Raw genomic sequence first — 12,158 nt, 5'->3', positions numbered from 1 at the left:
CACGGGTCTACCATCAGACCGGAACAAGGCTACGGAGCTGCGGAAGGTATTGCACACTATGCTCCAGGCTGGAGTTATAGTGCCTGTTCCATTCTCCCAGAGGGGCCAGGGTTTCTATTCAAATCTATTTTTGGTACAGAAACCCAATGGGTCATATCGTCCGATTCTCAACCTCAAAGCACTCAACAAGTCTTTGCGGGTCCCGAAGTTTCGGATGGAGACCCTACAGTCCATCATTCTGGCGCTGGAACCTGGGGACTACATGGTGTCATTGGACATACAGGACGCTTACCTGCATGTCCCTATTCTTTTGCGCCATCAAGAGTTCCTTCGGTTTGCAATCCGCAGCGACCACTTCCAGTTTCGGGCGTTACCTTTTGGCCTGGCGACAGCACCACGTGTTTTCACCAAGGTGATGGCGGTCATGGCGGCTTCTCTGCGGCTGCAAGGAGTCCGCATGTTGCCGTACTTGGACGACCTGTTATTGGTGGCAGGATCTCCAGAGCTCCTGTTACACCACTTGGACCTGACCATTGCACTGCTGCAACGGCACGGCTGGCTAATCAACTGGCAGAAGTCCACTCTAATCCCGTCTCGGAGGATTCTGCATCTTGGAGCCTTATTGGACTCGGGACAGCAAAGGATCTTCGTGACGGAGGACAAGATCTCTGCTTTACAGTCAAGGGTGCGCAGTTGTCTGCACAGCCGCCGGGTGTCCTTACACTCGGCGATGAGGTTACTGGGCTCCATGGTGTCGGTGTTCGACATGGTGGAATACGCCCAGTTTCACTCTAGACCTCTGCAGCACCTGATCCTGTCCAAGTGGAACGGGCTGCCTCAGTCTCTGAAGTTCCAGACGATTGTGCTCACCCCGGAGGTTCGCCTGTCCTTTGCGTGGTGGTTAAAGACGACCCACCTCAACAAGGGATGTCCGTTCTGGGTTCCAAATTGGGTCCTGTTGACAACGGACGCCAGTCTTCGGGGCTGGGGAGCAGTTTCGGGTCCACACTTGTTCCAGGGCAGGTGGACGCCGACAGAAGCGGAGCTTCCAATCAATATCTTGGAACTCCGTGCGGTCTTCAATGCTCTCCTGCAGGCACAGCGGTTTCTCCAGGGTCACCCGGTGCAGGTCCAGTCGGACAACGCTACCACCGTGGCCTACATAAACAGGCAAGGAGGAACTCGCAGTCGGGCGGCTCTCGTAGAGGTCTCTCGGATCCTGGTTTGGGCGGAGCGCAATCTTCCGGCCATATCAGCGGTCTTCATCCCGGGAGTGCTAAGTTGGGAGGCGGACTTTCTAAGTCGCCAGGACGTTCATCCAGGGGAATGGTCCCTGCACCCGGACGTTTTTCAACTACTGGTGGACAGCTGGGGTCTACCAGAAATCGACCTCATGGCGTCCCGGCACAACAACAAGTTGCCGGTGTACGGGTCTCGCACAAGAGACGAAGGGGCGTCTCTGGTGGATGCTCTGTCCGTCCGGTGGACGTTCCGGTTCGCATACCTGTTCCCTCCGGTCTCCCTTCTTCCACGGGTAATCCGGAAATTCAAACAGGAAGGTGGGGACGCTCCTGTTGATAGCTCCCGCGTGGCCCAGACGGCACTGGTTCTCAGACCTTCAGGGTCTGTCCGTGGACAGTCCTCTGCGGTTGCCGCTACGACCGGACCTTCTGTCTCGGGGTCCTTGCCTTCACCCGGACCTGACTCGGCTGTCTTTGACGGCGTGGCTGTTGAGACGGCCATGCTGAGGTCCCGGGGGTTTTCCAGCTCTGTGGTGCGTACCATGTTACGAGCTCGGAAACCGTCTTCCGCGAGGATATACCATCGCGTGTGGCATACGTTCTTCCAGTGGTGTCGACCGAGAGGTTATGCACCGCGGGAGTTTCGTCTGTCTCGGATTCTCGCCTTCCTGCAAGCGGGACTAGATCATGGGCTTCGCCTTGCTTCTTTGAAGGTACAGGTTTCGGCCCTATCTGTCTGGTTTCACCGTAGGATTGCTACAATCCCGGATGTGCGCACCTTTATGCAAGGTGTTCTCCGTATTCAGACGCCCTTTGTTCCACCTGTGGCGCCTTGGGATTTGGCTGTGGTCCTGAGGGCTCTCCAAGGACCGCCGTTTGAACCACTGGGCTCAGTGGATATTAAATGGCTAACAGCTAAGACTGTTTTCCTTCTGGCCATTGCTTCGGCCAGACGTGTTTCTGAGTTAGGGGCTCTTTCTTGTAGACCCCCTTTCTTGGTTTTTCATGGGAACAGGGCAGTGCTCCGCACTCGGCCCGAGTTTCTTCCCAAAGTTGTTTCCCAGTTTCATGTTAACGAGGAAATAGTTGTTCCGGCCTTTAACTCACCGGGTCTTTCCATGGGTGAGGCCTCTTTGGATGTTGTGCGGGCCTTAAGGACTTATGTTGACCGCACTTCTTCGTTTAGGAAGTCGGACGCTTTGTTTGTCCTCTATGGCTTCCGTAAAAAGGGTTGGCCTGCTTCAAAGCAAACTTTGGCAGCCTGGATCCGTATGGCTATTTCTGAAGCTTATCTTCATGAAGGCCTACCGGTCCCTCCTTCTCTGAAGGCTCATTCCACTAGGTCTGTGGGTCCTTCGTGGGCAGCTCGATGTGGTGCCTCGGCAGTTCAGATCTGCAAGGCTGCTACGTGGTCTTCTGTCCATACCTTCGTGAGGTATTACAGGTTTGACACCTTCGCCTCTCAGGATGCTTCCTTCGGGCGGCGGATTCTCCTTTCTGCACAGGAGCGTCCCCACCCTTAAAGGATACTGCTTTGGGACATCCCCAAGGTATCCTGTGGATACCCTATGGACCCTGAAGTAGAAAATATGAGATATGGTAAGAACTTATGGTGCATACACACGATCAGATTTTTCCTTCAGATATGAACGATAACGATTTAAAAATCGTTCAGTCGTTCATATCTGAAGGAAAATCGTTCATATTTGACATGCCTGAACGACGGACGATCAATGATGCGCGTTCCCGTTTGTCAGATAACGATATCTGACATCTGATGGGTTTGCAGTCAGACTTGGACGATTCCATTCATTTTAATGCAGTCAAAAATCGTTCAAATCGTTTAATCGTTCAGTCGTTCATCTGACAAATCTGACAAGTCTGACAAATCTGACCGTGTGTACGCTCCAATACCCTTGTTATCTCTATTTCTACGAAGTCCATAGGGTTCCACAGGACTCCCGCCCTGTCGCACCTGTGCTGCAGATGGGCTTTGCTCTGGTCACCGGTTTTCCGTCTCCCTCTGGTGAGAATGTGATTCTTGTATGTGTCCAGATCTTTGTTCTCTCTCTTCCTTCTCCTCCTCCGGCCTATGGCTTGGTAACTAACTGAGGTGCCTTGGCCCGGGGGCGGGGTATAGGAGGGGGACCTAGTGCATCCTGGGAGGCTGAAAGCTTAACTCTTTGGTGCCCTGTGACTGACGTCACACCTATACCCCCCCAAGGTATCCTGTGGAACCCTATGGACTTCGTAGAAATAGAGATAACAAGGGTAAGTTCTTACCATATCTCATATTATTCCAATCTATTTTTGATCCAGAAACCCAATGGGTCCCACTGGTCTATTCTGAATCTGAAAGGCCTCAACAGATTTATCCGGGTGCCCAAGTTCCGTATGGAAACTCTTCGATCAATTGTTCTGGCAATGGAACCGGGGGATTTTATGGTGTCCTTGGACATTCAGGATGCGCATCTACATGTGCCAGTTACACCTTCCCACCAAAGGTTTCTGCGGTTTGTTGTTCTGCAGCAACATTTCCAATTTCAGGCACTGCTTTGTGGTTTTTCAACAGCCCCGCGGGTCTTTACTAAAATAATGACAGTAATGACAGCATACATCAGGCGTCAGGGAGTCAGAATACTGCCATACTTGGACGACCTCCTGATATTGGCACAGTCTCCAGATGTATTACAACATCATCTCAGACTGACTATTGCCTGCATACACAGACACAGCTGGATCATAAATTGGAAAAGTTGTCGCTTTTTCCAATACAGCAGATGGTTACAATTAGGTGCACTCCTGGATTCCCTGGCACAATGGATATTTCTGCCAGGAGACAAGATTGGGGCCCTGCAATTACAGGTATGCAGATTTCTCTGCAATCAGAAGGTGTCTATCCACTCAGCGATGCATGTGCATGGTGTCCCCCTTCGACGTGGTGGAATATGCTCAGTTCTACTCCAGACCACTGCAACAGCTGATCCTCTCCTGGTGGAGTGGGGGAGTACCAGTTAATAAAGTCACCAGAGGTTCGGCTTTCCCTCTCATGGTGGCTGCAGACGTTTCATCTGAACAGGAGGTCGCCACTTCTGGAGTCCAGATTGGGTGCTTCTCACTACGGATGCCAGCCTCCGCAGATGGAGCACAGTGACTGGTCGACCAAGGAGGGTCACTTATCCATAAACATCCTGGAACGTCATGCAGTATTCAGAGCACTCGTTCAAGCACAGGATATATTCAAGGTCAGGCCTGTCCAGATACAGTACGACAACGAGACCGCAGTAGCCTACCTCAACCATCAGGGAGGCATGCAAAATCTGGCAGCCATGGCGGAAGTGACAAACATTCTGGTCTGGGCAATATGTCACCTTCCAGCAATCTTGGCAGTATTCATACCAGGAGTCCTCAACTGGGAAGCGGACTTCCTAAGTAGTCAGGATATACACGCCGGGGAATGGGCTCTTCATCCGGAGGTCTTTCAGATCCTATGGGACAAATGGGGACTACCAGAGGTAGACCTCATGGCCTCAGGCCACAACCACAAGGTTCTCAGGTACGGGTCCAGAACCAGAGATCCCTCAGACGATTTTGTGGACTCTCTGGCAGTGAAATGGGACTACAAGCTAGCATATCTTTTTCCTCTGATCTCCCTCCTCCCAAGGGTCATCAGGAAATTCAAGCAGGAGGGCGGAACAGTAATATTGATAGTCCCTGCTTGGCCCAGACGCCATTGGTTCACCGACCTTCAGAGTCTCTCCATAGAGACTCCATGGCCTCTTCCTCTAAGGCCGGACCTGTTAACACAGGGTCTCTGCCTGCATCCGGACCTTGCCCATCTGTCTTTGACGGCGTGGCTCTTGAATCTTCCATCTTAAGAGCCAAGGGTTTCACTACTTCTGTAATTTAGACGATGCTTAGGGCACGGAATCCTACCTCTGCCCGCATCTATTACAGAATTTGGCATTCGTATTTTCAATGGTGTAGTAATATGATCCTGCAGTTTTTAGGGTCTAACGAGTGCTTGCTTTTCTCCAGGCTGGGTTAGACCAGGGTCTCCGCCTGGCCACCCTGAGAGTTCAGGCATCTGCACTCTGTTTGGTTTCAGCGAAGGATCACCCCGCTGCCTGATGGGACATTTTTTCAGGGTGTTCTGAGGGTTCAGCCTCCCTTTGTCCCACCGATAGCTCCGTGGGATTTGTCTTTGGTTCTTAGGGCTCTACAGGCTCCCCCATTTGAACCACTGATATTAGTAGACCTTATGTGGTTGACAGCGAAGTCAGTTTTTCTTCTTGCTGTCGCCTCTGCCAGCAGGGTCTCTGATTTGGCAGTAATTTCTTGTCATTCTCCCTTTTTGATTTTTTTTCAGGATAGAGCTGTTCTTCGTACCAGGGTGGGTTGCCTTCAAGGTAGTATCTCGCTTTCATGTAAATGAAGAAATAGTGGTTCCAGCCTTCCATTCTTCAGACCTCCCTGTAGGTGAAGCTTCTCTGGATGTGGTGCGTGCCCTACGTGGATCGTACCAACTCCTTAAGGTAATCTGATCTCTTTTTGTGTTCTATGGCTGTCATAAGGGAGGCTGGCCAACTAACAAACAGACTCTGGCTAGATGGCTTCGTATGCCGATTTCTCAGGCTTACACACAAGCTGATCTCTCTGTTCCAAACACAGTGACAGCACATTCCACTCGATCTGTGGGACCATCATGGGCGTTTCGTCGTGGTGCCTCTGTTGAACAATTGTGCAAGGCAGCCACTTGGACTTCCGTCCACACTTTTCTAAAATTTTACGCCTTTGATACTTTTGCCTCAGGATGCTTCCTTTGGGTGCCAGATTCTGCTTTCCGCTAAACAGGAGCGTCCTCACCCTTAAGGGAACTACTTTGGGACATCCCCAAGGTAATTCCTGTCGACCCTATGGAACCCAAAGAAGAAAATAAGAGTTATGGTATAACATACCTTTTGTTAACACACTTTCTTCGCGGTCCATAGGCTCCACAGGGCACCCTAACACACCTGGTGTTATTGGATAATCTTTTTTTCTTTTGTATTTCAATGATTCCTTCTTCTTAGAGTGTTTCTGGTGTACAATTATTAAAAATACTGTACAAGTATTAAAAAGTGAAAGTTACTTTTAGGATTGTTTAGTTTGTCCCATTACTTTTGGCCCCTTAAAAAGTGGGAGGCACATATAGAAACTGTTGTAATTCCTACACCGTTCACCTAATTTGGATGTAATTACCCTCAAATTAAATCTGAAAGTCTGCAGTTAAAGCACATCTTGTTTGTTTCATTTCAAAGCCATTGTGGTGGTGAATAGAGGCCAAAATATGAAAATTCTGTCAATGTCTCAATATTTATGCACCTGACTGTATGTAGAACTAACAGGGGCGTATCTATAATGGGTGCGGGTACACGTGCCCCTGGTCCAGGGGGGCCCCGCACCGCACACCCTGCTCTCATAATACTACCTCATCTGCGCGGGGGTCCGGCGCTGTAAAACGACTGGAAAATGGCCGTGGCGGACAGATTCCCGTCGTTTGCGCATGCGCTGTACAGGGAAAATGGCCGCCGCTGCCATTTTCCCGGTGACCTGTGAATACATTATAGACTCAGGGCACACTCTAGTGCCCAGAGTCTATAACTCCGGCGCTGGCTGCGCACAGCTCAGTGCGCTGCCGGGCGGAGAGGAGGGGGCCCGTGTCGGAAACTGCACACGGGCCCCCTCCTCTCTAGAAACGCCCCTGAGAACTAACTTTCATAAAGTTTTCAGTTCACAGTATGCAATAGTAGTGGAGGTAGGTGAAACTGTCACTGACTCCCGGGTGCACAATCGGCAATGTTCAAGTACCAGTAATAGCTGTGAAAGTGCACATGCTAATACAACTTTTGATGCTGATTTAAAAAATTGCTGCCTCAAGGCTTACAAAAAAGTACTTTTTTGACAGTATGAGGCCAAAGTAGGCCAAAAAATGTTTTGTGGGAAAAAAAATTCTGTAATTCAGCTGCCCATATCTCTAAAGGAAAATATTACTTCAGTATGACATTAGTATAGCTAACTATCCAAGTGTACACCATCACAATCATAAAATAACAGAGTTTAAAGTTACTTAGTTCCTGTGATAATGTCATCTAAAATTGCTTTCACAAATCGCGCATTAAATTTTCCGCCATCTTTAAAGTTCAGTAGCAAAAAAGAAGCATAACAGATTTTCTTGAAACAACATTCATTAAAAAGAGCAGACTTTAAACTACAACATTTCTGAATAGGCGTTTTGCCTCAGAAAGAAGAAAACAGGCTTTAAAGTTAGGTCACTTTCGGCTTACACAGTACTTAATATTATGGGCAACGAGGCATGTGCGCCTTGGTTAACATTTGTTGATCTTCGGTTTTAAAATCTTTAAAAAAAAAAAATGTACAGCCTACTTTTTTGGCATAGAATATTGACTTTGTGGAATTGTCTGCCAGTCCAATAGTGCAGAGATACATCTGGCATGGCTTTGATTCACTGTCGTATCTATCAGCAGGTACCACCCAAAACAAAACTGTTGTTCTTTATGATCAGTAATAGCATTCAACAAGCCATCCACAGCTCGTACCATCTCAAAATGGTGCTGTAAGCCACAACATGAATGATATGTAAAAACATAAAAATCATGGTTTATTGATGCTAGTGTGTGCAAGTTGGAGAAAGGTTTAGGAAAACTTTCTATTGCCATTTCTAAATCACTTGTGTCTTTTCTGTTTTAGGTGCTCAGCTAGACCAACATGGGTTTACGGTCGTGAAAAATTGTATCAGTGCTATTGAATCAAGGGGTAATGTATTTTATCATGACATTTCATGGATACACAGGGTTCTGGTTCGGTTCATCTTTCCTTCATTCATTTATTTGCTCCTTTTGGGGAAACACCTAATTAGTATTAAGGAGCCCAAATGTTTTTGATTTTGAACCATATAAAGCATTGCCTTGTAGTAATCAAAGTGATTATTCAGCAGTATGAGAAACTGAGTTTGATCATTTTGATCAACTGGTACCTGAAAAGGAATGTATTGCGTTGTGTGTTGTCAAATTGAACATATTTGATTTACATCATATAAATGGTCAAAATCAGAAAGCCCAGAGATGGCAGCTGTTTTCTGGAATGTTTGGTAATTGCATTTTAAGAGGTACGTGCTGAAGTTGGAGAATCCCTACGTCCCAGCAGCTCCAGAAGAAAGAAGCACCATTTACATAATGAACTTAAATATAAATGATCCAGACTGCGCAAACTGTTCTCATCAGTGGCATTGAGGAATAAATATCGGGGTTATTTGGATACCACCCTGTATATGATCTATAGAGATACTAATAGTTTATTAGGAAAATCCAAACCCTGCAACTTGGTGAAATTAACACACATAATCCATATTGTACATGTTACCACTGTGACTGTCTTCAGGTGAACTACAATACAACATTGCAGAGTTCTGACAGGAAATCTGCGGGATGTCAGAAGAGGAAAACATATTGGCAATCTGCTAGCTGTATGTGTTGCTTGACAAATGACAGGTTGTGTCTATTCAATAAAATTGCATTGTGAAGAAAAGTTAATCTCTGCAATAATGCTATGTTGGTTCTAAAAGGTGTCCAAATGTGATAGCAGTAGTTAATGTAGGTCTAGAGGAGAATGATCATTGGAAATCGCATATCAGAGTATAAGTATCATTGGCTTGGTACTTTTGCAATTAGTATGGTAGTTCCAGAAGTTTCAGAATTTTACCAGGCTTAACTTTGTTTTGCTACATGAAGCAGAATTAACTATCATTTCACTCTCAGTACATGTATTGGTGGTTGACATTGACCCTTCTTCTCAGTCACTCAGACTAATGGGGGTATTCAATATGGGTGCGATAACATTGTTTTTTGCGTTAATATCGCACTTTTTAACTTTTTTGCGTTAATATCACTGGTTTTAGTTTTACACTGTATTCAATTTCAAAGACTTATCGCAGTTTTGAAAAGTCTGATAAAAAACGGTGATAACTTTTCACCATTGAATAGGTGTCGAAAAAAAGTGCAGAATTGGGGTTTAGGGGTGCAGGCTTTAAAAAAAAAGCCTGCACCCCTGAGATTGACATTTAAAAAAGAACTGTGTAAAAAAAAGTTTAAAAAAAAAAATAGGGACACCCCAAAAAATTAATTAAAAACTTAGGGTGCAAAAAAAAAAAATGGGAAAAAAGTGTTAAACAATAGGGAAATAGGTTCAGGGCTATTCTGCAAGTATGCGGCAGATGTTTTCTAGAATAGAATTATAGCGGCAGGTGCACAAATGCAGAATTTTTAAAAGCTTACTTTATGGACTTAAAAATATGCTAGTAACCATTTTCACGTACCCCAAATTTGATGGGACCACTTAAAAAAACGAAAAAAATAATCTAAGTGCTCTTCTGCATCACTTCTTCAATGTCGGAAAAAAAACACCTGCTGCGGCTATTTAAAACCCTGACTTACAATTAAAGGCTAAAACACGGGTACCCATAGTGATCCCCTATGTTTTTATAACTTTAGGGGGGTCTTACAATTATTTTAAGGAAAAATTCGTAACTTTACGCAAATCCAACTTCGGAGTTTCCCGTTTTCGTTAATTTTATTTTGAATACGGGGATAAGCAGGAGCGCGCACCATACCTTTACGCAGAAGTTGGATTTGCGTAAAGTTACGAAATCTTTGAAATTGAATACGGTGTAAAACTAAAACAAGTGATATTAACGCAAAAAACTATGTTATCGCACCCATATTGAATACCCCTATAAGACTGATAGTTGTCAAATGATTTTGGAATAATACACGCTCTCCAAATGAATGATGATAGATATAGATATATATATATATATATATATATAGATATATATATATATATATATTATCCACATTCATATATATACACTATGTAGACAAAAGTGATTGGACACTGACAGCAAATAGATCAACAATATTTTATTGACATCAGTACTTTGTAGATCCACCATGTGCAGTGAATTACTTCAGTCACACTTCTTGGCAAACTGCAAGTTCCTGGACAACAGCAGGCGGTATGTTTTGCCATTTTGCCTTAAGTACAGTGACCAACTGTGACACTGAAGAAGGTCGAGTCAGCCTAGAATATAGCCGTCGCTCCAATTTGTCCAAGAGGTTCTCAATGGGGGTTCGTGTGCAATGGTATGCATTTCATTTGTGCGGAAGTGTCCAATCACTTTTGTCTACATAGTGTACATATATAGCAATCAAAAAGCTTTAACTGCATCTTGCCTGTCGTCTTTTAATCTAGTAGCTCTTAGCTTAAACAGGGAGAAGTAGTAACCTAACAGGGATAAAACTGCTTTCCATTGGCCTCTATCTGTGCACAATTGAAATAACGGTCATATTTGTTTGATAGAAAGTACTCTACTATTTGGTTAAGATGAAGTTTAGGTCTGCTTGTAACTATGCAGCGTAAAGGCACACTATGGAGGGGGAGCAGCATGACTTTCTTTTTGGACCAGACAAAAGGGGAAGGAGCAAGTCCATACAAATACTACCCTACACCACAAAAGTTGTGGTAGCCCGGTCACGTTGAGCTTTTGCACCACTATAAGTTTTTTTTTTTTTTTTTTTTCCTTTGTACTTATATTCCAGATTTTGGCATTCGACGGGTGCCATTTTTCATTTTAGTCCAGTGAAGGTTATGTGGACTTTTGCCTTACACACCAACAAATGTTTTGTAAACTCATTCTCATTGGACAGTATAAGAGGACCAGGTCTCCGAGGAAGCTTCAGTAAAAATCAGTGACAAATGACCTCTCCTAGCCTTGCATCAGAAAAAGATCTGAAGACCTTTTTACACCAGAATAGCTGTATGGCTCTGTAGGTTGGAAAATACTTAGACCCCGTGAGCAATAATCTATTTTGCTGGGTCAACAATTATCCCACTTGCTTTCACAGACAGAAATCCTGTAAACATGACCTGTTGGGAAAACCTGCCAGTTGATGTTGAGAACCACTGGTCTAATTTATAAGTCCTCATGATCAGCTTGTATTTGTACCTTCCCTGTTGCAAGTACAATGACATGCCTCCTAACATGTATGAATGCGTATAACTGCTGGTTTACATTTCTGACCCTCGAGTCGTATGGATTCATTAGGGTCAAATGTAATCTTTATGCACAAATCCTATAGGGCACAGTAGATGCAGTTCATGGAACACATGATAAGATTTCAGCTCATGTCGGACTTGATTTGAAATCGACATAGTTGTTCCATGCAAGCTGTGATTTGTGGCTAATTTTCTCTGGAACAGCATTAACAACAGCATTTATCGATGTTTAAGGCCATTTTAATTAAGATAGTAAGACTGGGGACTCATATTAAAATTGAAAACACTTAATGGATTATTGTACATGTAAATACACTAGTATAAAGTTTTGAATAACAGTCACTAACAGAGGGGAGATTGACCTAGGCACAGAGCTAAGGAATTCATGTCAATGACTGACCAAGTCAAATGTTTGCCCACTGAGAACCTATGGCAGGGGAGTTCAACATTTGGCCCTCCAGCTGCTGTGAAACTACACATCCCAGCATGCTCTGCCACAGTTTTGGCATGCACTAATAGGAAAACTGGCAAAGTATGCTGGAATGTGTAGTTCCATAGCAGCTGATGGGCCACATGTTGAACACCCCTGTCCCATGGCAAAATTGCGAAGTAGTGACCCACAATCACTTTCCAGGCAACTTAGCTAAGTTAGAGAAAAGATTCTGATGACAATTTTGTGAACACCACGCCTAACCTCCTAGAATGTAATTCTACTTTGTAATGATGGCATTGGTGCTTATTGAAAATGTTTATGGTTGACTAGCGCAATGTAAACAGTTTTTCTATTATTATGACAGGTGAAAT

The 12,158-nt window shown here is 45.0% G+C and overlaps 1 protein-coding gene across 2 annotated transcripts in view; it reads left to right on the top strand.

Moving 5' to 3' along the window:
- ARHGAP10 (Rho GTPase activating protein 10) overlaps positions 1–12,158 on the top strand; it is a 329,480-nt gene that overhangs the window by 157,247 nt on the left and 160,075 nt on the right. For both annotated transcript variants that reach the window (XM_088448420.1, XM_088448421.1), the window contains exon 13: positions 7,992–8,057. In XM_088448420.1, coding sequence (XP_088304546.1) covers positions 7,992–8,057 — 66 coding nt within the window. The remainder of the gene's footprint in view (positions 1–7,991; positions 8,058–12,158) is intronic.

This window comes from Taudactylus pleione, unplaced genomic scaffold, assembly GCF_031769625.1.
Source record: "Taudactylus pleione unplaced genomic scaffold, aTauple2 ptg000021l, whole genome shotgun sequence".
Lineage (NCBI taxonomy): Eukaryota > Metazoa > Chordata > Amphibia > Anura > Myobatrachidae > Taudactylus > Taudactylus pleione.
This window is presented reverse-complemented; position numbering and strand designations above follow the sequence as displayed.